The sequence below is a fragment of the Protomyctophum parallelum genome (genome assembly GCF_964188405.1).
Source record: "Protomyctophum parallelum genome assembly, chromosome: 21".
Lineage (NCBI taxonomy): Eukaryota > Metazoa > Chordata > Actinopteri > Myctophiformes > Myctophidae > Protomyctophum > Protomyctophum parallelum.
Genome location: NC_139713.1, coordinates 14,206,476 through 14,232,610, shown reverse-complemented (window position 1 = coordinate 14,232,610; position 26,135 = coordinate 14,206,476). Strand labels below are relative to the sequence as shown.

Below are 26,135 nucleotides of genomic sequence, written 5' to 3'. Positions count from 1 at the left end.
TGTTCTCCATGCTCTAGCACAGTGGTTACCAAAAAGTGGGGGTCCCCGCAGCTAAATTATAGTTTGGAACCAAATGGACCCCATAGGGGTCTGTAACTCAAATCAAACCATATTATGGTTCGATTTGTACACTCTCAGAGTTAAATTAACATTGATTTTACAACATAAACTGGGGGGTCCCCAGTTCATATTAGTCCGTCCGTAGACTAATGCAATTAAACGGGTTGAGAATCCACTGCTGGAGCCGTTGAAAATGTAGTTGTCACAAAATCCTTTGCTAAATTCCGTTTGGGAACCACTTGCTCTAGCGGTCTATGTTGCTCCGTTAAAAACTGTCATTGTAGGTTTCCCCCGATGTTGTAAAACCGTCCATGTCAGTGGCGTGCACAGACATTTAGAGGGGCAGGTGCTCAAGTGAAAAAAAGGGCACCTTGTGCAGCACATTTTGGGGCGGGAACCCATTTTGGTGCTTTATAGCTATTGAAAAATAGCAGATCTACAAGCTCATAGCGCGCCACCGAGTGGCGCGCTACGAGCTTGTAGCTCTGCTATTTTATTTTATTTTATCGAAGAACCACTGACATAGAAACATAGCTGTAGATTGTGGGGGGCCTAAATAATATAGTAGAAGCGTTTTTTTATCAAGATTTGATCAATGTCACCGCATGGTCCACACACTACAAATTTAAAAAAAAAGAGCAAAATTGCCAATAGGGCAGGGGGTGCTCTAGCACCCCCTAGTGTCTATCTGTGCACGCCACTGGTCCATGTGTGTCTTTGAGCCATGTTCATGCCCTTCCACATTCCCTGAACATTAACAGATCTCGCGCAAACTTGTATATACTTCAACAGGCTGGCCCCGCTATAGTCTCTCGCCCGCTATGGACATATGATATGCAGCTCCCGGCATGATTCGCCGGGAGAAACTAGGCACAGCTGCTGGACATGAGCCTAATTAATTAGAGCGAGAGAGAGAGAGAGGAGTGTGTGTGCGTGTGTGTACGCGTGTGCATGTCTGCGTCAATGTAACAAAGGTGCAGACGATCAGAAATCAGCAGAGAGTGATCGACGTTTGCGCTACTCTATGCCGAATTGAAGTGGACTCGGGCCCCAGACTTTTTTTTTTCTCTCCCTGGAAAAAAACCAAAAAAGTCTGGGTTTCCGAGGCTATAGACGGGCCGCAGACCATCATACACAGACACTCGCACTCTGATTGAAATCATTTTGGTGTATATATGCTCCCATGTTAACTATAGCCACTATACCAAAGCATGGCAGGGACATTTTTGCTGCAATAGAAAGGCTTAATTCAGTTGGCGTTCCTGAACCGAACCCCCCCCCCCCTACCCAGGGGTCATCTCCATGTTGGCTTGGTGGACATTTTTGGTCAACAGTCCATTTTTGCCACAGACGTACAAAATGAGTGGACGATAATATTACCAGAAAGACGACAAATAGAGCCCTGAATGTCTGTAACAGGTCTGTAACCATTTGGTTCCATTTGAACACTCATTAAGGGGCGTCCTTGCAAATATAGAACATTTGAGAACCACTAGTACTAGTTGGACTCCTAGTGTGCCTGTAGTAGTCGTGAATTATTGCCATACATATCATTAGCCCTTCACTAAATCCCACCCCCAAAAAGCGACTGTCAAGGTCAAGCTGTCTTGGACGTGTTGGGGGAGGGGCTTAGTGAAAGGGCTAATTGTGAAGAAAACCCTGGAGACTTGACATTCGATCAAGTGGGTCTCATGATCAAAAATCAGAACATATACATTAAAATGGTGTGTAAATAAAAACAGAGTAAAAAAAAATAATAATAATTGGCACGGGACACATTTTTGTCTGTGTACGGTCGGACATGTTGGTGACCCCTGACCCCCCCACCCACCCCCTCTGTGATTGGTTTATTTCCCTGTATAGAGATAACCACTGAGAGTAACAACAGTGAGGGAGGGAACCTCCCCCATGGCAGAGTAGGTGCAGGACAAAGGACCAGGGCCTCGTCCCGCAGGCACGCAGGCGGCTGCACAGGCGCCCCCTGCAGGCCGCCCCATGGTACGTCGTGCTGCTGCTAGCTGCTAGCTGCTGCCTGCCTGCGGCCCCCACCCCCTCTCTCTTTGACCCCCCCCCTCCCCCCCCTTCGTTCACCAACCAACAGGACTACAGTATAGCCACCAAAAAAAATAATAATAAAGCCTCCCGAAATGAAAAGAAACCTGGTAGTCAGGGGATATTAATACAATCTGGGAAAATAACTTTCTTCACCAATGTGTTTGTAAAGGTGTCTACTGTCTACTAACATAATCCCACATTGGTTTATATTCAACCACCCTAGGGGAATTTTTGACAGCGGCTGAACGTTGGGGTACCATGGAACCATTATAAGGCAAAATGTTCTAAGTTTCATTATGCTTTAAGTAACATCATTCTGAATCCATTCCAAGCATTAGTTTTGCACGAAAAACACTCCTTGGGTTAAAAATGGCCATAGCCGTCATCACAAATGTGATGAAGTCAGCACATTTGGGCATATTTGGGCAAGTGGCTATGGCCAAACTAGGGGGTCTATGGCCAAACTAGGGGGTTTTCATGATTCTTAATCCATTCCAAGCTTTAGTTTTACACGAAAAACACTCCTTGGGCTAAAAATGCCCGTAGCCGTCATCACAAATGTGGTGAGGTCAGGTCTATGGCCGTTTTTAGCCCATGTAGTGTTTTTCGTGCAAAACTAATGCTTGGAATGGATTCAGAATGATGAAAACACCCTAGTTTGACACGTCACATGCTATTTAAAGCATAATGAAATTTAGAACGTTTTGCTGTTGATGGTACCCCAACTTTCAGCAGCTGTCAAAAATTGGTTGAAAATAAACCGTGTGGGATATGTTAGTTAGTAGACACCTTTACAAACACATTGGTGAGGAAAAGTCTTGGTAAGATTTGACATTATTCTGGTAATATTCCCTGACCATGGTGCTTGTTGAGTAGATGTGGAGGACACTCCTCCACAAGTGAGTATAATATATGTAGCCTGCAACTATCGATTATTTTCTTTGCCGATTACTTTTTTCGATTAATCAAATAATCGAGAAGCATGATGTTGGAGGGAGGGAGGGAGGGGCGGGGGGTCATTTATATATTTTTATTTTTAATTATGTCAACGTCTGACTTATTCCTGTAGACGGGACTCCATTTTTGTCACCACTAAAACCCCTTATCCCTAAACTTCATTTTTGAATAGTTAAAATGGCCAGTCTACAAGCTCACAACGTGTCAATGTAGATTGACTAGTTGAACTATTCAAAAATGTTTTTCAAAATAGTAAAAAAAGAAGGCAAAGAAGTTTAGGGATAAGGGGTTTAGCGGTGACGGAAATGGAGCCCTATATGTCAAGGAATTGACACTAAATTTGCTTTAAAATAAATAGTCTGACGATGCACCACGTTGTTGAACTTGGAGGAGGAGGAAAGAAATATGAAAAAATAAACGTCTAAATCTTTTCTTTTCAAAATGGATGACTTCATTAGAGATGGATGAGTTCGGCAAACTGTTGAACCCCCTATTATGTCGTTCCCCGGTTCGCCGCACCAGCATGACCTCACTGCACTGCACTGAAACATGACCTCACTGCACTGCACTGAAACATGACCTCACTGCACTGCACTGAAACATGACCTCACTGCACTGCACTGAAACATGACCTCACTGCACTGCACTGACCTCACATGACCTCACTGCACTGCACTGAAACAGTGGCATCACTGACGAGATGGCCACCCCACTGTTGTTCATTGATTGATTGATTGATTGATTGATTGATCGATCGGATTGCTTCCTCCTGCACTGAACTCCAGATGCCTGCTTAACCCATTCTGACCTGAGATCAGATTCATACCAGGTTTCCACTGGACACACACTGGTCTGATTAACCCATTCTGACCTGAGATCAGATTCTAAAAAAAATGTCAGTCGTTCTTCGATTTTTCAAAAAATAGCAGACCTACAAGCTCGTAGCGCGCCACTCGGTGGCGCGCTATGAGCTTGTAGATCTGCTATTTTTCAAAAGCTAAAGCATAACATGATGCTAACACCAAAATGGGTTCCCGATCAGAATGGGTTAAACGGTAACCCCTTCCCTTTTGTGATATAAAGTAGTTTATGTATTATAATACATGATATAACATCATGTATATAATACATGAACTACTGTATATTATACAGTAGACACAATTCGGCCATCTCTGTCCTTGGGGCCGACCATGCATGAAGGGAGACGGAAGTTTAAGGCTATATTCAATTACTGTATAGTGTATATATGCACTGTAGTGAGTGACTGCGTACTGTAAACTGGTTAACCTTTTTTATGTGGTGTGTGTATCTTGCTGTATTTAACCCAAGGTCGATTACACAAATGCCTTCTAAAAATCCTGACAGTTTTCTGAGAAATCCTATGTTTCTCACACAAGGACCCCCAGAAATATATGCAATTGGCTGTCGACCCCCCCCCCCCCCCCCCCCCCGTCTGAAAAGGTGTTGTTCCAGTGCTATGTTTCTATGTCAGTCGTTCGACATAGTCGTTCGATTTTTCAAAAATAGCAGACCTACAAGCTCGTAGCGCGCCCTGAAAACTAGTCAAACAAAGTAGAAGCACACTACATACAAACCACACTGTATTGTGTTACTTTCAAGCCCTAATTATCTGAAAGTAATCATGCAGCTCCTCGCAAACTAAACAAAACGATAATATTGTCTCCCTGAGTAACAGTAGAAAAAAAGGTCACGGCTTAAGCAACTCACTCATTCCCTAAAAAGTAGTAAAAAACGATGTCCTAATCGATATCAGAGATGCAGCAATATTACATATCATGTTACACTTCCAAGACGATACTTTATTAATTCGCCATAGTGTCCACAGTTGCTTCATAATGGTCTTACTGTACATGCTTGTCTGTTACTGTACTTGTGTGTCATCACATGTCATAATTGTCCATGTTTCACGTCAATATAATTCCATATTTTGCCCTTCGTTTGTCTGCAGCACAACACTATCCTGGTGGAGCACTTTCTTATGAATGTACTGTATATTGAAATACAAAAGCATTACAAACGACTGTGTGCCGTGCGCTAGGGCTTTACGCAACTAGTCGACTATTCATTCAACTAGTCGACTATTCAACTAGTCGACTAGTAAATCCACTACTTGACCTTGCTGGTACTAGTAGTTGACTAGTTTTCCTCCCCGTTTTTGAAGGCTTCAAGATCAGCTAGAATTCTAGATTATAGTCACCAATGTACACAGTTTTTAAATGTACAAATATATATATTTTTTGTTTTTGTTTTTAGTTTTACATAACGGGTAGTCGACTAGTAGTAAACCACTAGTCGACTAGTAAAAATCACTAGAAGTGAAAGCCCTACCGTGCGCGCAAGGCGGTGTTTGTATTGGTTCGTTGAATGTGTGTCGCACTGAATGATGGAACGGACGAGACTGACCATGAGATGAGAACGTTTGCATGCCGATAAGAGACGGTTTGCTGGATGATTTTGATAATTAACGTGTCATACGGCGCTGCATGGGGTCGGTGTATCTCGTAAAAAAAAACACGAAGATATTCCCGTTTGTTTTATTTCAAACTTGCCACGGAAGCATGTTGTATTAACATGCCTCACAAAATGCACACGACGCGATCCTATGTGACTGTGGAATACATGCCCACAGGTTGCTTTGGTCAAGAAAACACACGCCATTCCTTGTATAGGGAAGAGCTCTGGAATCTACTCATTTAATGCACCTATACTCAATGGTTTGATGGCATTTCTTTGGTACCTTTTTTAAATGTTTTGTTTCCCCGATGTTAATTAAAGATGGATACAGGGACCGGGACCGCCGCTCCCCTCCGTACTACGACGAGTCGGAGACCGAGGAGTCCTTTCGGATCTTCGTGGCGCTCTTTGACTACGACCCTCTCTCCATGTCCCCCAACCCGGACGCGGCTGACGAGGAGCTGCCCTTCAAAGAGGGACAAATTATCAGGGTGTGTGTTTTTTTGTTGAAGAAGAGACATCCAATTCTTCTCTTCTTTTTTTAAAATATTCATGACCATTGGTTTGACTTAATTGGCGTCGTGTGTGTGTGTGTGTGTGTGTGTGTGTGTGTGTGTGTGTGTGTGTGTGTGTGTGTGTGTGTGTGTGTGTGTGTGTGTGTGTGTGTGTGTGTGTGTGTGTTTGTCGTTGAGGCCTAAGATGGATCCAATGTAGTTGTTATTTATATTTAGTGACAAGCTGTTGTTAAAACAGTTTTGCTGCATAACCCGCTGTCCACGCTATTTAATCCATGTTTCTGCCCTGCGTAATATGCTAAACCCCACTGTTTGTTTGTGTTTAATTCCACTGTTTTTTTTTATAATTAAAAAGAAATTGCGGGGTTTGTCGCGGACCTGGTGTCGCGTTATGACGACGAAACCGTGCTCCGGGCTGCAAGGGCTTCTGGGAAAATGAGTTCAATGCAAGTGAACGGTAGTTTCAACTGGACTCTTAGCAGTTGGCATATGTTTCGGTTCGACAACAAGCCATGGAACTATTTTCAGGGCACAGACATTTAGAGGGGCAGGTGCTCAAGTGAAAAAAAGGGCACCTTGTGCAGCGCATTTAGGGCGGGAACCCATTTTGGCGCTTTATAGCTATTGAAAAATAGCAGATCTACAAGCTCATAGCGCACCACCGAGTGGCGCGCTACGAGCTTGTAGGTCTGCTATTTATTTTTTTATCGAAAGAACCACTGACATAGAAACAGCTTTAGATTGTGGGGGCCTAAATAATATAGTATAGAAGCGTTTTTTTTATATATATATTTTTTATCCCACGATTTTGTAACCCATTTTTCACCCCTGCGTCAATCATCTAATGTGATCCTGGGCTCTACACACCCTCCGCCAACCTGGGGAGAGCAATGGACTTAACTCATGCTTCCTTCATGCCTGAGTGTCCAAGTTGCTCCTTTACACCTGACAGGTGGGAGTTTCCCTGGTTGGACGTAGCGCGTGGAAGGAACACGTTATTCCAACCAGTTCCTTTCCCCTCCATCAGGCGCCCCGGCTGGCCAGGGGGAATAGAAGCGTTTTTTATCAAGATTTGATCAATGTCACCATGGTCCACACACAAAACATTAGGGAAAAAAAGAAAACGTATTTTTTAGAGCACATTGCCAAAAGGGCACTAGGGGGTGCTCTAGCACCCCCTAGTGTCTATCTGTGCACGCCACTGACTCCTGTGTGTCCCCCCCCCCCCCCCCCCCCGCCGTTGTACAGGTGTACGGCGACAAGGACACGGACGGCTTCTACCGAGGAGACGTGCGGGGCAGGATGGGGCTGATCCCGTGCAACATGGTGTCGGAGATCAGGGCCGAGGACGACGAGACCATGGAGCAGCTGATGAAGCAGGGCTTCCTGCCGCTCAACACGCCCGTGGACAGAATAGGTATAACGGTCGCACACACCCCTTTTGGTGTTTTTTTACCCATTCTGACCTGAGATCAGATTCATACGAGGTTTCCACTGGACAACACACACTGGTCTGATTATAACCCATTCTGACCTGAGTTCAGATTCACGCAGAACAGGTTTGTTAACGTGTTTGTTAACGTGGCCTTCCATTGTGCCTCTCCAGAGCAGAACAGGTTTGTTAACGTGTTTGTTAACGTGTTAACGTGTTTGTTAACGTGTTAACGTGTTTGTTAACGTGGCCTTCCATTGTGCCTCTCCAGAGCAGAACAGGTTTGTTAACGTGTTTGTTAACGTGTTTGTTAACGTGGCCTTCCATTGTGCCTCTCCAGAGCAGAACAGGTTTGTTAACGTGTTTGTTAACGTGTTTGTTAACGTGGCCTTCCATTGTGCCTCTCCAGAGCAGAACAGGTTTGTTAACGTGTTTGTTAACGTGGCCTTCCATTGTGCCTCTCCAGAGCAGAACAGGTTTGTTAACGTGTTTGTTAACGTGTTTGTTAACGTGGCCTTCCATTGTGCCTCTCCAGAGCAGAACAGGTTTGTTAACGTGTTTGTTAACGTGGCCTTCCATTGTGCCTCTCCAGAGCAGAACAGGTTTGTTAACGTGTTTGTTAACGTGGCCTTCCATTGTGCCTCTCCAGAGCAGAACAGGTTTGTTAACGTGTTTGTTAACGTGGCCTTCCATTGTGCCTCTCCAGAGCAGAACAGGTTTGTTAACGTGTTTGTTAACGTGGCCTTCCATTGTGCCTCTCCAGAGCAGAACAGGTTTGTTAACGTGTTTGTTAACGTGTTTGTTAACGTGGCCTTCCATTGTGCCTCTCCAGAGCAGAACAGGTTTGTTAACGTGTTTGTTAACGTGTTTGTTAACGTGGCCTTCCATTGTGCCTCTCCAGAGCAGAACAGGTTTGTTAACGTGTTTGTTAACGTGTTTGTTAACGTGGCCTTCCATTGTGCCTCTCCAGAGCAGAACAGGCGAGGCCAACGTCGGGACCAGGCCTCTCGGAGGATGGTCGCCCTGTACGACTACGACCCGAGGGAAAGCTCCCCAAATGTTGATGTCGAGGTACCTCGTACTGTCATTACAGTAGACAACACACTCACACACAAACGCACGCACGTGCACACGCACACGCACACCACACTGGCACATCTAAGCCATTTTGACCTGGGAACGATTCTCCGAATGTCTTCAAGTTTTCTGAAAAACCCATGTTTCTATGTCAGTCGTTCTCAAGCATTTCCACGTCAAGTACCCTCAAAAATGATCCGTATTTGGCCACTGACCCCCACCTGAAAATATGTTGTTCCAGGGACCAAATCTTTGAATATATATACTTTCACGGTGAACGTTTTTAACTCAAATCTTTGCTTCTGGGGTGTCCCTGGAACAACATATTTTCGGATGGGGGGGGGGGGGGGGGGTCGGCAGCCAATTCCATATAGTTTTTGGCATCCACCACTGATATAAACATACTGTAGGTTTTTCTGAAATCTGTCAGGATTTTTTCGTAACACATTTTTAAGTGCTACATCAAGAAGAAAAAATCAGACCAGTCTGAAGCGACCTATTGGTACTCTAAACATCGGGACATAGGTTATAGGACATACTTCCTTGGAGTGGTTGCACCACTAAAAAAAAGAAACATGTATAATAATAAGAATAACCGCTATACCCCTTATCCCTAAACTTCTTTGCCTTTTACTAAAAAAAAATTGAATAGTTCAACTATAGCCAATCTACATTGACACGTTGTGAGCTTGTAGACTGGCCATTTTAACTATTCAAAAATGTTTTGCAAAATAGTAAAAAAAAAAGGCAAAGAAGTTTAGGGATAAGGGGTTTAGCGTTGACGAAAATGGAGCCCCTTGTCTCAAATGTGAGTTTGATGAACATACGAAGATAACTTCCAATACGATCAATCAATCAAAGTTGGCTGCTCCTCCATTTGACCTTGAGGGAAGGATAAAGTCCTTATTTATTCTGGCCCTGTCGGTTCATTTATGTTGACCTTAGTTGACCTTGAGGGAAGGATAAAGTCTTTATTTATTCTGGCCCTGTCGGTTCATTTATATTGACCTTAGTTGGTTTGGTTGGGCCCAATCCGTTCCAGACTAGAGTTTGTGCTATAGTTCAGGGATAGACCTCACAGACAGAACAAACTCAGTGGCGTGCACAGATAGACACTAGGGGGTGCTAGAGCAGATAAAAAAGTTTCTTTTTTTTTTCTTAATTTGTAGTGTGTGGACCATGCAGTGACATTGATCAAATCTTGATAAAAAAACGCTTCTACTATAATTATTATTTTAGGCCCCCACAATCTAAAGCTATGTTTCTATGTCAGTGGTTCTTCGATAAAAAAATAAATAGCAGACCTACAAGCTCATAGCGCGCCACTCGGACCGGTGGCGCGCTATGAGCTTGTAGGTCTGCTATTTTTCAATATAGCTAAAGCACCAAAATGGGTTCCCGCCCCAAAATGCGCTGCACAAGGTGCCCTTTTTTTTCACTTGAGCACCTGCCCCTCTAAATGTCTGTGCACGCCACTGAACATACTGTACAGTGTACAGTACACTCTCCCTCTGTTTATGTCTCCGTTTCCTATAGGCTGAATTGACATTCTGCGCGGGGGACATCATAGCTGTCTGTGGGGATATCGACGAAGATGGCTTCTATTATGTGAGTGACAGCCACCACATCACAGCTTAGCATCATCATCACATTCTGGGCCCGGAAACCCCTTTTGGTTGTTTTAAAGCATTATGTTATACTTTAGCTATTGAAAAATAGCAGATCTACAACCTCATAGCTCATAGCTTGCTCTATTTTTGAGAAATCGTGAAAATGTGACCCAAGGCATTGTGATAGAAGGCATTTGTATAGAATCGTTCTGGGGTCTAAATGGGTTAAGCATTCAGAGAGAAAAGTCCTGGGTCTTCTCAAATTATTTTAAGAACTTGTACTCCCCCTTTCCCTCCACTCTCTTAAAGGACCACTTCACCACTTTTCAACCCATCTTCATATAATAGGTCCTCACTAATAATCATGATAAAATGGCACGATTATTTTCTCTTAGCAGGGCTGTGGGCAGTTTAGAAACCGTCCTCCAGTGACATCATCATTAGGCAGATTATTTTTTAAACAAGAATCATGTTTAGATATTCATTAGCGTGAGAACGATATGGCTTCCATTTTCACATTTCAACTTTTGCAGGACTAGAAAGCCTGCAGTTTCTATTAGCTTGTATTCTCCATCGATTATGTCACTGGAGGACGGTTCCTGAACTGCCCACGGCCCTCCTATATGAGACACGGACCGAGTAGAAAAGAATTGCGCAATTTTAATCAATGATTATTAGTGAGGACCTAATATAATGAAGATAGGTTGAAAAGTGGTGAAGTGGTCCTTTAACCCATTTTGCGCGGGAACCCCTTTTGGTGTTAGCATTACGTTGTGCTTTAGCTATTGAAAAATAGCAGATCTACAAGCTCATAGCGCGCCACCGCGGCGCGCTACGAGCTTGTAGGTCTGCTATTTTTGAAAAATTTACATTTTTAGAATCTGATCTCAGGTCAGAATGGATTAATAATGAAACTGTCAGGATGTAATAGACATTTTTAGAATCTGATCTCAGGTCAGAATGGGTTAATTCTCACCGCCGCCGCCTATACGGTCCTCTCACCCCCCCCCCCCCCCCCCCCCCCCCGTCTCGTGTGTTTCTTTCTTCCTTCCTTCTTCTCCTCTCACAAACATCCAGGGCGAGATGAACGGCCACCGGGGCCTCGTCCCTTCCAACTTCCTGGAGGAAGTGCCCGACGACGTGGAGGTGTACCTGACGGACACCCAGCCAGCGGCCCACTACCCCCCTCACCCTCAGCAGCAGGACCAGACGCCGCCCGCGGCCAGCCGCCCGCCGCCCCCCGCCACCGACTCCGCCCCCGCGACAGCCGCCGTCTCGGAGGCCAAACGGGTACAGCACCGTCGCCCTCGCCCTCAGCGCTAGGCCCCGCCCTCCTCCTCCTCCTCCTCCTCCTGTCCGTCCATCCTCCTTCGTCCTTCTCTTGATTTTTATACAGTGGTGTTCCATTCCTTTGTACCGGCCTGACACCTAGAGGTTTCTATGGGTACCTAGGAACCTCTGGAAGCCACACCGTCTCTCTTCTCAGCTTCCTTCCACTTTTTATGCCGTCTATGTGCTGTTTTCAGTGTGTTGCCGTGTTTTCTGTGCGTGTGGTGAACCAAGTGGTGACTCTCTATACAAACTAACCGCCTCCCCCGCCGGCCTATCCCCCTTTTTGGAAAAGGGGATAACCCTAACCCCCCGTCCCCGTCCCCCAAGCACCCCCGTCTGTCTGTCTGTCTGTCTGTCGGTCTAACACCTTTCAGAGAAAGGACGAAGCAAAGCCCTTATATGGACACAGAGAACTGTGGCCCCCTTTTTTTCCCCCCCACCGGTCGGTTTCCCATAATGTGGAACCCGGTTCAGTTATTTTTTTGGTTCTTATATTATAGTCCCTGAGCCAGAGCTCCCTAAATTGGAACGTCAACCCATCTTGTCCCTGAGATCAGATTAAAAAAAATGTCTGTTTGAAACAAATGACAGTTTTTCTGAAAAAGCTATGTCTCTATGTCAGTCGTTCTTTGATTTTTCAAAAATAGCAGATCTACAAGCTATGAGCTTGTAGATCTGCTATTTTTCAATAGCTAAAGCATAACATAATGATAACACCAAAGGAGGTTCCCGACCAAAATGGGCTAATTATGAATCGAGTGAAGCAAAACCATACCTATATTAGATTATATTGTTATATCACCGTGAAACTTCCCCAATCGAGTACTTACAACGAAGACAATGATTTATTGTATTTTTTACATTTTTAAATATGCAAATGAGGCATTATGTAGGACAATATGCAAAACAATCGAAAATATAAAAAAAGCTACTACCGTTGAAAGGTTCATTTACTTTTATTGATTGATTCTATAAACAGTTTTTTTTCCCACCAATTTTGGAGCTCTGTGGCTCATGGACTATATAAGAACCTAAAAGAACTGAACCGGTATTCCCATCGGGAACCAACCGGCGGGAAAAGGGGGGGTCTATATGTGTTATTATGCATGTGGTATTGCCAATGAGAGGGGAGGGGGGAGGGAGGGAGGGGGGGAGGGGAGGAGGGAGAGATTAGACGAAAAGGCTAAAGTCATTCCTTAAGCCTAATTTATACTCCATTGTACGATGATGTCACGCGACGCATCGCGTCGTCAGCTTGAAATGTTTGTTTTTTTAATTTTTCAACCAAGCCATGTCATCGTGCGACAGTATGTATATAAATTAGGCTTTACACACACAAATAATTTGGTGATCTCTTTGCACTCGACACACACAAAAATCTAAGTATGGGGTACTGTGTAGTGAAAATGCTGTAAGTGATTTTTGAACACATGTACCACATCGTTTCTCTACCACCACGACACTGAAAGAAAAGATTTGAATAAGAAAAATAATCTCAAGTTTGATGAGAGAGAGAGAGAGAGAGAGAAAGAGAGAGAGAGAGAGAGAGAGAGAGAGAGAGAGAGAGAGAAAAAACATGCCTTTTTTTCAAAAAACTTGATACATTTTATAATGACTTTCTTGGGCCCGACTGCTGTATTTACTTAAAGAGGCTTCGTTTCTTTTTGTATACTGCGCGCACACATCAAAAGATCTATTTTTCAGGCCTGTTGAAAGTTGGTTAATAAAACATAATGCCATGTTTGATCTGAGAGAGAGAGAGAGGAAAAAAAAGGAGCCGCTACACTGAGACATCCATACTTGTATTGTTATAATGGAACAATAAAAAGACAAAAATTGGATATAAAAAACAAAGCCCTTTGCGCTCTGTGTCCATGTGTTGATGTTGTTACTTTTCATTTGTCATAGTGTGCTGTTGGGTTTCTTTACTGACGATGAAGATATGCTGCCACGTCTGGTTTATTTTTTCCTCACCTGCTTTTGGGCAAATCAAAGCGGCGCTGTTGGGCAGAAACCTTGTGTCCATCCCATGAATGAATGTAGACCGACTATTTTACAAATTAACGTAGGCCTATTATTTTATAAATTAACGTAGGCCTATTATTTTATAAATTAACGTAGGCCTATTATTTTATAAATTAACATAGGCCTACTATTTTATAAATTAACGTAGGCCTACATTTTTATAAATGAACGTATAGGCCTACTATTGTGTGACAGCGTCATGCAAAAGTTGCACAAATGTCAGATCTTCACGCTCCTAATTCATCACAATGCTTTGTGAGAATCGGCTTTTTTTTTTGTTATTTTTACTTTTCTTTTAAAGATTTGAACATTTCTGAACATTTCGCCTATAATGGCGTGCCAAAAAGGTTTCATGACATTCATTTTCATTTATTTTTCGTCTTTCTTTTAGGTTCCATGACCTCTATTATACAGCCAAACGACCTGAACTTTGAACATTCGGTGGATTCTCTGTGGTCCGGGATGTTCTCTGTGCCTGTGAAGCCTTTTGAGCTGCAATGAAAACAGGCAAAACAGTGACATCTGCTGGCAAATCCCATTGACATATATGGGATTTGCTGGCCCTTAGGCCTCATTCAACACGTATCAAACACAGTCAAACAAAATGTTTGGTCATTTTCTTTGGGTTTTTTAGGCCACCACAATGCTTTAGGCAACACGCTTTTCCAATGGGAGTCGTTTAGTCCAATGGGTTTGACTAAACATTTGTGTTTGATTGCTGATTGCTGGTGGTGTTCTTGTTTGAGCCAGAAAAAACCCCAGACCACAGAACATCTACTGAATGTTAAAAGTTCAGTTTATTTTCTTTTGGGTGCAATTGAGCTCAGAAAACCTAAAAGAAAAGAATAAGAAAAAATACAAAAACTTTTTAACAATCCCTTTAAACATTGAACCCATGAATAGTATTAACCATAGCTTGGTACTAAATAATAACGACATACAACAACATGATAAGGACATACAAGGTTTCCGACTGACAGTTACCAAATAAAAGGGAAGAGGAAGATTGTTCATTTCACACCATAAAGTGGCTCTGTCTGCCTTGTACAGTAAGTCGTCAGCAACTTGAGATACCAAACTGGAAATCCTAATGCAACCGCAAAAGGCCATTGTGATAGCATTAGTCACGTACTGTATTCCGGCGAGATCGGATCAGAGACCAGCACTTTAGCAACCTTGCATTGTGACCAAAAAAATGTTTAAATCTGCTGCAAGTCAAGACTCATCATTAATCATCCTCACAGGTCCTGGGTTCGATTCCCGCTGGGGACACTGGGGGCGTGTCCTCCTCCGTGTCATCACTGCCCATACATACCCGAGGCGGGGTTGGCGAAAGGGCCTCTCTGTGTGGAGTTTGCATGTTCTCCTCCATGTCCCCTAGGGTAGGTATACCCTCACAAAAAACATGCAGTTATCCTGGTCTCTAAAACTACCTCCCCCTGGCCAGCCGGGGCGCCTGATGGAGGGGGAAAGGAACTGGTCGGAATAACGTGTTCCTTCCACACGCTATACGTTCAGCCGGTGAAACTCTCCCCTGTCAGGTGAAAAGAAGCAGCTTGGACTCCTCATGCATAGAAGGAAGCATGAGGTCAGTCCGCTGCTCCCCCCCCCCCCCTAGGTTGGCAGAGGAAGTGTAGCGCCCAGGATTACATTAGATAATTGACACTGGGTGAAAAAATGGGTTACAAAATCGTGGGATAAAAAAAAGAAAAGACTAATCTTTAATGTTTCACGACCTGAAAGGGGTATTTTATATATAGTAGTACATTATTAAAAAAAAAAAAAACATAAGTTTTGAAAAACATCCGTTTGTGTGTTCAGCCAATGCATTTAGACAAGAGGCTTGGTATCTACAGTTGTGTCCCTGAGTGTTGTATGTTCTGTACACTGTACTGTATCTGTTCCCTCGTGGCCTACTGTCTGTTGGTGGCCCTGTGGATGGTGTACTAATGTGCTCGCTGTTTCATGTCTTTTCCTGTGTCTCTTCTTCATACAGTATGCGAATCTCATACTTATGACACCTTAGTGGCCAAAATTTGTTATTTCTTTCTTTCTTTCTTTCTATAGTACTGTAGGGCTACCATCTATACTATACATACAGCGGTTATTTTATTTATAAGAGGACTATATATACATGTAATTTTATGTTCAGCTATCCCTAGACCAGTATGACAAATACTGTAGTTAATGTTAACTTGTGTGTATCCAATGAAAGATTAATAAGAAAGCCTGTTTGGCACAGACAGTCAACTACCCTTTTACGCATGAAAGGAAATGACCAGTTGGCAACTTCTTGCTTTTTTTAGTTGTTTTTATTTTATTTACGATATAAAACATAAATCCAAATCACGGTTCTTTGTCACATGACAAAGGTCCACTCCCATGATGTGGTATGTGGTCCGTTAATTATAGGTGACACGTTTTAACATGAGTTATGACGCAAAGCACACCTCGGTCATGCTCACTGTAAATGTCACTCTGTCATTGACACAAACATCAACTCTATATACCCCCATGGTAATTTATAATCTAAAATAGACATTTGGAGAAAATTGTGATAAAAGGCATTATTTTTGAACAATCACTTGTACATTCAACCAGTTGAATATATACACTGTGACTTGCACTGTACACTTGCACTCACTATTGAAATTGTATTGACAAATCAGGTTTCAAACTTGCTGTAAGGGTGTGCCTTGCTTTGCGTTACAGTACACACCTTAGAGTATATATGAATAGAGATGACATCCGAGTTCTCCTTCCATCCACTTGCGTTAAGTTGCTCAAAAGCGCATGAGGCGATTTCACTCCTCCTTCCGGGTAGGAACAGAGTGCATTCTGGGATGGATTGCAATAGTAGTGAGTGGCCCCAAACACATGAACGCGCTGCCGTTGAACGCGCACGAGCGTACGTCCGTCGTGAACGTGCACAATGATAGTCAACGGACCAGCGCGTTCATGTGTTTGGGGCCAACTGCAATGCTTTCATTCGGCCACTATGTCCATTTGGCCTCAGTGTTTCCTCTGGGTGCCTTCTCTAATCATATATACTCTAAGGTACACACCAGTACACGCCACAAATGGCTGACGCACAAGCGGCGACAGATCAGTAACTTGTCATGATGTGAGGCGTCGTGAGCCTGTAGATCGGCTATATTGTCTGGCCGCCCCCAACTTAACCCATTCCGGGCGGCAACCCCTTTTGGTAGCATTATGTAATACTTTAGCTATTGAAAAATAGCAGATCTACAAGCTCATAGCGCGCCACCGAGTGGCGCGCTACGAGCTTGTAGGTCTGCTAAAAAAAAATTTAATCGTGAGAATATTTATTTCAGAAACCTGAAGGATTTAGATTTAGATTTCTCATAAAAATGTTGAGGTCAGGTCCCTTTTGTAATTGCCAAACCCATATGCCTCCACCACCACGTGGCTTCTCTCCTCAGGGCACAGAAGAAGCCACCGACAACAGCACGGTCGACAGTGACCCCTCGCTGCCCGTCCCCCGCGCCCCGTCCCCCATAGTGAAGCCCCTCCTCCTCCCAGGTACCATGAGGCCCCTCAGCCCGCCGAGGGGCCCGGCGGCTCCGGTTCAACTGGACTCGCGGGGGGACAATTCCCAAGACCTGGCGTCGAAGAAGACGAAGAAGGGCCTGCTGTCCAAGGGGAAGAAACTGCTAAAGAGACTGTCCCCCGTGAAGTAAAAAACAACACACATTTTCGTTGTGCATTCAATGCACAAGGCGCGGCGGGCTCTATGATATCGTGTGCATAAACGCAATCAATTCTGATCCGACGACACATGGCGAAGGAGAGTCATGTATAAAAAAGGACTTGTGTGAGCTATGTTGAATATAATCAGTGGTATAATTATTTGTTCAGTGATTTATTCCAAAACAAGTTACTTACACAGTAAAATCCTCAGTTTATTTTACTCTGAGTATAAAAATAGGGACCTTTTTTCTTTTTTTTTTCTACTGTGTATGTACAGTGCAGTGTGTGCCAAAATCAAGAGTATGGTCAGCCCCGTGCACACATACAGTATTACTGTGATGTATTTTAAATCAAGGAATGATGAAAAAAAAAAACTAGGATTTTCATGACATGTATTTTCCTCTTATCATTGTTAATCAAATTAACTTTATTGGTGTGTTTATGTCAAGCAGGGTATACAAGCCATGGAAAAAACACATTTGGGGTTACATCTGGATTTCTAACATACAGTACGTACAGTACTTACTCAGCAAAGATAATAACAACAGAGAAACACCTACGGTATATTATTGGTGGAGGAATCCGAGATGGATTGATGTCAATACAAAGGAGATAAGAGACCATACGAAAACGGGGACGACACTGTCACTGTTATTGAGGCATTCTGAAAAATGCTGCTGCTAACAAAAGGCTTTATTCAGTGCAATATCACAGAACGAGTGTTTGATCCACACATGGTTATATGGGGCAGGGGGGGGGGAAGTAAGCAAAGAAAAATATTGTTTGAACTTGAGCTTGTGGTGTGGCGTGGACCGGCCCACGAGCAGATAGGGCTCTGCAGACGAAAGGACATGAAACAGATTTGGCGACAGGGCATTATAAAAGCAAAATAGTGACATGATGCCACATCAGGCAAAGCTTAGCCGTCTAAGTGGCCTTTATATAAAAATAAAATACAATACAATATGAGCATAACATTCCTCATTTTTGTACGTTTGACAAAGTTGAACCTTGCATTTATACCAGTTTTCATTTTTTTGCCAAGAATCGCTGGTGCAACGTGTAAAACGAAAGTGTTTTTTGTTTGTCTGTATAGCTGTCAAACTGTCATGAAACGCCTAGTTCGAGACAACCTTTGTTTGTCTTCCTATTGCACAAAAATGTGTGCTTTTTGTCTGATGATTGGTAAAAAAATAAAGAAAGTGTGAGTGTGTGTATGCGTGCGTGCATGTGCGTGTGTGTGTGTAGTACGTGTATATGTGATGCATAATTTGTTTTATTTTTGTTTCTGAAGAGGCCATAATCGTTATTGGCCTTTGTGATGTGCTGCTACCTCCATTGCCTGTGTGTACTGTTTCATTTTGTCTATTGGAGAATATAAAAGGGCCATGACACCACAAAGTAATTGCCCTCTGGTTTGACCTCTGAGGTCTCCAATATAGAAAGAAATGCAAACTAAATATTTTCCGTCGCTGCTTTTTTAACCCATTCTGACCTGAGATCAGATTCAAAAAATGTCTTTTACATCCCGACAGTTTTCTGAAAAAGCTGTTTCTATATGTCAGTCGTTCTTTGATTTTTCTAAAATAGCAGACCTACAAGCTCGTAGCGCGGTGGCGCGCTATGAGCTTGTAGGTCTGCTATTTTCCAATAGCTAAAGCATATAGCATGATGCTAACACCTTAAAGAACATGTGCGCTCCACATGTCTTGTTTTCTTGCAAGAATATCAAACATTCAATATTGCACATAATGCTGAATAATTCAAGGGGAGATCTGTTGCAGACTTGCAGAAACATCCATAATACAGTAAAGTCTTATGGCATTGAACATCATTTTCTGAACCATGCCAGCGACATGACATATTCATTTAATTGCACATGGGATGTACAGTAAAGACATGCTTTGCTGTACCCCATTCAAATTGACCTGAACACCAACACAAACGCTTAGATGCTTATTGCAATCATAGCAACCATCTATAGAATCATTTTTAGAGACGTTCCATAATGGTGTCGTCCCTTTGTTGACATATTGCAGAATTTGCAGTTAATTCTCCTTTTGTGGTTCTGTGAGAGATGACATTTGTAGGCTATACTAAATGGACAAAGATCATGATGTAAGTCTAGAAGGACTTCAAAAGCCCATCGTCATGTTGAGGTGTGAAGGATTCCTTGAATGACTTGAATACTATAGCCTTCGCACGCAAACAAAACATGGTTTCTTCCTTATTGGTTGTCTCGTGTGTACGATTGAGTTGCACTCGAGCGATAAGGCAGACGTGAGTTGCATAATCTGTTTAAGAAAACAGAAATGACAGGGTTCCGTCTCAGAGTCTTTCTTTTATTTAGTATAATACAGAAATTGAGCGATGCATGTGAGGCCTTGCCCAAAAGGAATGTATGAAAAGTTCAGTCTGCAATATGGTTTTAAATTATATTATTTTTGCTCCAAAGCTACACAACAAAATCCCCTGTTAATTTAACTGTAACGTGTAAAAATCTATACCCACGCTCTCCTGGAGTTAAATTAACAAGGCTTTTACTGTGATATGTTTATGCATTAGTTGAAAGAATACGTGCATACAGTCCAAATACCAAATCATCTGTGAACGAGTGGTGTCTGCTAAAGCTGTTGCTCTTTTGTACTTTGATCCATTTGTAGGTCATTTATAAATGTTTATACTTGATTTTCAGACAGCCTTTTTTGTTTTTTAGTGTCACTGAGATTTCCCTCTCCCTGTAAGAGTGCAAACGTTCTCCACGTGTCCTTCCAAATAAAATGTTTCAGTCCACCATTATGTGCTTGCTCTGTGAATCAGATAGAAACAAAGAAAAGAAAAAACACAAAAAATTAAAAAGTGTCATTGGACAATATTTATGGTGATAAACTGTGTGGGTATGCATGTGAGAAGAAAAAGAAATACATTTTTTTAATCAAAATAAATTTGATATTTTGTAGAAACGTGTACTTTCATTTTTGCAAATTATGAGTTGAAATTTGTATTGCAAAGAGCAGATTAGTCATACAGCATTAAACATTTAATGGCGGCCAGCCATAGCCATAGTGTTGTTTTTGGCAGCACATTTTGAATTTAGTTTTAGTCATAAATAGTCTCTTGAATAGTTTTAATTTCGTTTTAGTCACATTTTAGTCACCTGGAATGTTTTATTGTTGGTCTAGTTTTAGTGGACTCATAAGATTTTAGTCGACTAAATCTATACAGTTGATTTAGTCGACTAAATGTCGGGCCTTGATGCCGTTGTAATGACTTGCTGAAAATAGCCGATCTACAAGCTCACAACGTGCCGTGCTGCGACGCGTGCTTGTAGATCGACTATTTTCAGCATGCAACCAAGTGTAAAATGACTTATACTGGATATCTTGTCCACTAGTCCCTTCCTAACATTTTAGTCTAGTTTTCATTTGTTGATGAAATTGTCAGTATATTTAGTCATAGTTTTAGTAATCATAGCTTAGTTTTCATTTAGTTTCCCTTTAGTTTTTGTCAGTGAAAAAGAAAAGTCGTCTTCGTTTTAGTTGACGAAAACAACACTGCTCAGTGCTCACTCCTTCTAGTAGGCTAGAAGGAGTAATCAATCAATCTTGGGTATATTAGGCACACTAATAGAACTATTAGCCTACCTGTTCATCTGGTACGTAGTTCACTCTTGTCTTCTCTTTCATGTCATTTGAAAAGACATTTGCAGTTTTTCCTGTATATTTATCATATTCTTGTGAAAAATAGCAATTATTACTGTTTGTTACACTCACTCATCATCACTCACTCATTGTGGCCAGTGGCATTAATTGCCTCTCCTCTCCCATCAGGCACACCTGCAGCCTATCCCAAATTGTTGCAGCCCCCTGCAGCTGCATCACTGCTTCAATAACCAACCTGGACCTAACCCTGCGTCACCAGCAGCTGCATCACTGCTTCAATAACCAACCTGGACCTAACCCTGCGTCACCAGGCTATCCACCTCGGAGGAGGAGGAAGGCCATGTTGTAGTCATCGGGCAGGAAACCACAAGGCGGAATAAGAATTCTTCCACCATACATACTGTAGTAGCCTACTGATTTATATAGCGCCTTTATCCAAGGCGCTTTACATACAGTAGATTGTGCATCAATTCACCCATTGCACATGCACATCAGGAGCATTAAGGCTCATTCATAGTCTGGATTTTCGGTGGTGAGGGGGTTCAGTGTCTTGCTCAAGGACACTTCGACACTAACTCTGGGGGAGCGCGGGTTCGAACTGGCAACCTTGCGGTTCCCATCCAGCCACTCTCTACACCTGAGCCACCACCGCCCGTCATTGACTACAACATGACGAAAGTTACCGTCCGCTCCCGACCGGATCATGAGCCCGAAATGGAATGCTGCCCATGCAGGCTAGCCTGGACCAGCATCAGGGTGGGTAGACAGACAGTACTTCAACCCACAGTGTTTGTTTAGGCTTAGTTCGTCGTCCCTTTTTATTTACATGAAATGAATGAAAAGTACAATTTTCAAGGTTTTAAAGAAAATATATATGTTGCCAAATGTTTTTCTAATTATTTGGAGGCACAGGTTAGGTTAAAATTAGCCCATGTTAAAGAATAAGCCATGCTGAGGCTGTCACTGCATCTAGACTGGTGGGCGACTTTGATGATGGAGAGGGCCACAATATTTCCACACTCACTCCAGAGGGGCCACGTTGCATGTTCGTAGCAAAAATAGCCTATCTACAAGCTCAAAACGCGTCACAGTGCGACGCGTTTTGAGCTTGTAGATCAGCTGTTTTTGCTATATTTTAATTGAAATCCTGAATATTTTTTTGGTTATTTTTTAATTGGAATCCTGAAAAGTTACATTTTGATTTGATTTCAAATGCATTTAGTTATACTTATGTTAACTTTATGAACGTAAATGCAAATTCATTGGACGTAAAAAAAAAATCACACACGTGTGAACTGAGTGGTGCAATTCCCCCCCCCCCCCCCCTCTCTCTCTCTCTCTCTCTCTCTCTCTCACTCTCTCTCATTAGAGTCACTACCCCTCTCACTGTTTCTGGCGCCCCCTACTGCTATTATTAAGTCACATACTCATGCTCACACAGACAGACACACAAACAAACAAACAGACAGACACACAAACAAACAAACAAACAGGTACGAGGACATTGCAAGCTGGTTGTAGGAGTGGTTGCACCACTCAAAAAAAAAAGACAATGAAATGCTAATACTAGTCATTCAGCCACTAATATAAAGTAATTAAAGCGGGTCATGTTTGCATGTTTGGAATTGTAACAGCTGAAATATTAGTCAAACTATTCAAGAGACTATGACTAAAATCAAAATCTCAAGTGTTTTTGTCTGCGTTATGCAATGTCTAAACTGCAGTACAACTGTGATCTGATCATGTTGGGCAGTAACTAGTTATAATGGTAAGGTATATTCCTCTGACAAAACGGTAATATTAATACTTATTTACTTTGTGGGGAAAAAAGTACATATTACTTTTTTTGTTTAGTTGGCTATTTCATTTCATTTAAAAGGTCCAGAGAGATTGCTGCTTTATTTTATAGCCTTTTAGGGTGATTTGTGACTCTTCTTAATATTATTATTCAAAACAATTGGATTCAGTTCTAAAATAAGCTGACTAAACCGATTGTGTTGTTACATCCCTTTTGTTTGCGGGTGTGGGTGGGCGCAAAAGTAATATGTAATATATTAGTCTTGATTCTAAGTAATAAGTAATTTTTCTAAGGAGTAATAAGTAACAATATATTACTCTCCTATAAAGTAATATTGCCCAACACTGCTGGTCATATAGGGAGGCAGAGGCTATAGGGTATGCATATGACATCATCATACCTGGAAGTTATGCGGGAACGGCCACTGAGTGGCAAAAAACTACTTTCTGGCCTTGACAGCCCCATTCATCCAAACAGAAAAGTCCTGTCTGATTGCATTAAACAATGTTCAACTCACCAACATTGCAGCTGTATACGAAAAGCTTGAATTATCCTCTTTCTATCTGCAAAGTTGTTGTTTCCTAAAAATCCACCATAGAAACGTTATGAGCTACTTTCTGTCAAGAAATGCCTTGCATTTGATTATTTTCTAATTGACATTCTAGTTTCGAGTTTGGAAGTGCTTGTTTTCAATAACACATTTTGCTGCCTCCTGCATTATGTGACATTTAGAAACGGGTGGTACGTTGGACGGGTGAGTGATTTCCAACGAGCGCTTCCAAACTCCAACACTCCATGCTGCTCAATGTTTTGCCACTCAGTCTAGATGAGGGGGGCGTGTCCTGATGGGAAAATCATGCATGTGCATACTTTGCATAGCCCTCTCAACTGTAGACTTTGACAAACATTCACCATTATGGCTGATCATTATCTCAATGATTGTAGATGCATTACTGTGTGGTTTGAGGTCAATAAATAGAGATATATTTATATACTAGGCCGCCTACCATTGTATCATTTTTGTTTTAAGTTTGTTGATGGTGGAAAGGAAAGATCTTGTCTGGGCTATTTCTTTTTTAAATCTAAATTTTTATCCCACGATTTTGTAACCCAGTTTTCTTTTCACCCAGTGCCAATAATCTAATGTAATCCTGGGCACTACACTTCCTCTGCCAACCTGGGGGGGCAGCGGACTGACCTCATGCCTCCTTCTATGCATGAGGAGTCCAAGCTGCTTCTTTTCACCTGACAGAGGGGAATTTCCCCGGCCGGACGTAGCGCGTGGAAGGGACACGTTATTCCGACCAGTTCCTTTCCCCTCCATCAGGCGCCCCAGCTGGCCAGGGGGAGGTCGTTTTAGAGACCAGGATTACGGCATGTTTTTGTGAGGGTATCTACCCTAGGGGACACGGGGAGAACATGCAAACTCCACACAGAAGTCTGGGCTATTTCTGTACAATATTCTGTTTACATATGTGACAAAACTTTACTGAGGGACTGCCATTGGATTTTCTCGTTTATTCATGTCATGTGAAAGCAGGGAATCATAGCTTGAAAATTGACATTGGTTGTTCAGTTTGACCCACCAGTTTTGGAGATATGGCTTATAGAGTAATGTCTTGCAGAAAAACGGCGAGTTGAGAAAACAGGCTTGAAAGGTTCACTTCTGTGGACTCTAACATTACACCTATAGTTCCGTTCACCTCCACCATCTGTTCTCTCCCCTCCAAGTAGGATTGCATCACCATGGGCCCGATCTACTAATCCATACATGGGCAACTGGAGGCCCGGGGGCCACGTGCGGCCCCCACCATCACTTAATGTGGCCCCCAGGTTTAGAATACTGATATATTATTGATTCCAGCTGTTACAATTCCAAACATGACCCGCTTGAATTACTTCAGTTTATATTAGTATAGCTGAATGACTAGTATTAGAATTTCATTCTCTTTTTTTTATTCTTTTTTTTTTTTTTTCGTTCATAAAGTTAACATAAGTATAACTAAATGCATTTGAAATCAAATAAAAAACTTTTCAGGAATCCAATAAAAAAATAGCAAAACAAATGTTCAGGATTTAAATTAAAATATAGCAAAAACAGCTGATCTACAAGCTCAAGACGCGTCGCACTGTGACGTGTTTTGAGCTTGTAGATCGGCTATTTTTGCTACGAACATGCAACGTGGCCCCTCTGGAGTGAGTGTGGAAATATTGTGGCCCTCTCCATCATCAAAGTTGCCCCCCCTGTGGTAGAGTATGTTAATGCAATATAACATACAATCTGTATGATAGAGTATGTGCAGGCCGGCTCTATTAGCTCAATGGTAAAAATGTCTGTGCAGGAAACCAGGTTCAAATCCAGGGTAGAAGAGAAACGTTACATATATTAGTGCTGCTTCAACAGGAAGAAACCTCGGGCAGAAATAGACTCTATAAAACGGGTGTAATATTTAACATACTGACCTATATGTGCTCAGCGTCATATAAAATGCTGTGACTTTTAATGTCTTAAACGTGGGAATCAATATTGATGCAACGAAACTCAAATTCCACCGATGTTGTGTGGTAGATCATGTTTATTTGATTTTCCAAATCATTTCTATACATAGATTTCTGTCTTTCAGATCAATAATTTCAACAAAAATCAAACATACATACATAATACATATTCCTCTCTACACACTAAATGAAACAATAATTACATGAGGAAAAAGTAAAGTAAGTAAACAGTAAAAGTATCATATATGTAGCGTATTACATTACATAGTTTTCATTTATAGTAGGCCTAATAATAGCCATCAATTGATTATTATCACATTTTATAATGTTGATAGTTCCTTCAACATGATGTCTAACTATGTCACCCACAGTTACACCAACCTTCCCGTGTGTGTGTGTGTGTGTGTGTGTGTGTGTGTGTGTGTGTGTGTGTGTGTGTGTGTGTGTGTGTGTGTGTGTGTGTGTGTGTGTGTGTGTGTGTGTGTGTGCGCGCGCGCGCGCGCATGGTGTTAGTATCAGGATCACCGAATGACAGCTTGACTGATTAGGCATGCACCGAATGGGAAATTCTTTGCCGAAAACCTAATACAGAATATGCTGAAACAAATCATTAACATTATGAAGTACCTCTCAATGATATCACAAAGATGTACTTCATAATGTTAATGATTTATTATATATATATTGTAAATTAATGACATAGTAAAATGTTGAAAATTAGTGGTATTCCCCTTTTCACAGGTTAATTTATACATCTAAACCCCGATATAACAACTATTGCCATTACCATGGTCATTATCATCAGGTTATTAATGTTAACATTATTACCATTATTGATCAATCAAGATGCTCTATCAATCTATCATTTATCATCATCATATAATTATCGTCTTTGTCTTCATCCTGTCTATGGTACATTGTCCAGAG

At 42.1% G+C, this 26,135-nt stretch overlaps 1 protein-coding gene across 1 annotated transcript in view; it reads left to right on the top strand.

Moving 5' to 3' along the window:
* The window catches only part of LOC310878837 (RIMS-binding protein 2-like), a gene marked incomplete at both ends in the record, with an annotated part of 76,278 nt that extends 59,039 nt beyond the window's left edge, over positions 1 to 17,239 (top strand). Inside the window, 7 exons of the mRNA XM_083793252.1 lie at positions 1,924 to 2,058; positions 5,869 to 6,038; positions 7,311 to 7,479; positions 8,465 to 8,565; positions 10,108 to 10,179; positions 11,259 to 11,471; positions 16,982 to 17,239. Coding sequence (XP_083649378.1) covers positions 1,924 to 2,058; positions 5,869 to 6,038; positions 7,311 to 7,479; positions 8,465 to 8,565; positions 10,108 to 10,179; positions 11,259 to 11,471; positions 16,982 to 17,239 — 1,118 coding nt within the window. The remainder of the gene's footprint in view (positions 1 to 1,923; positions 2,059 to 5,868; positions 6,039 to 7,310; positions 7,480 to 8,464; positions 8,566 to 10,107; positions 10,180 to 11,258; positions 11,472 to 16,981) is intronic.
* Between the last annotated feature and the right edge of the window lie 8,896 nt (positions 17,240 to 26,135).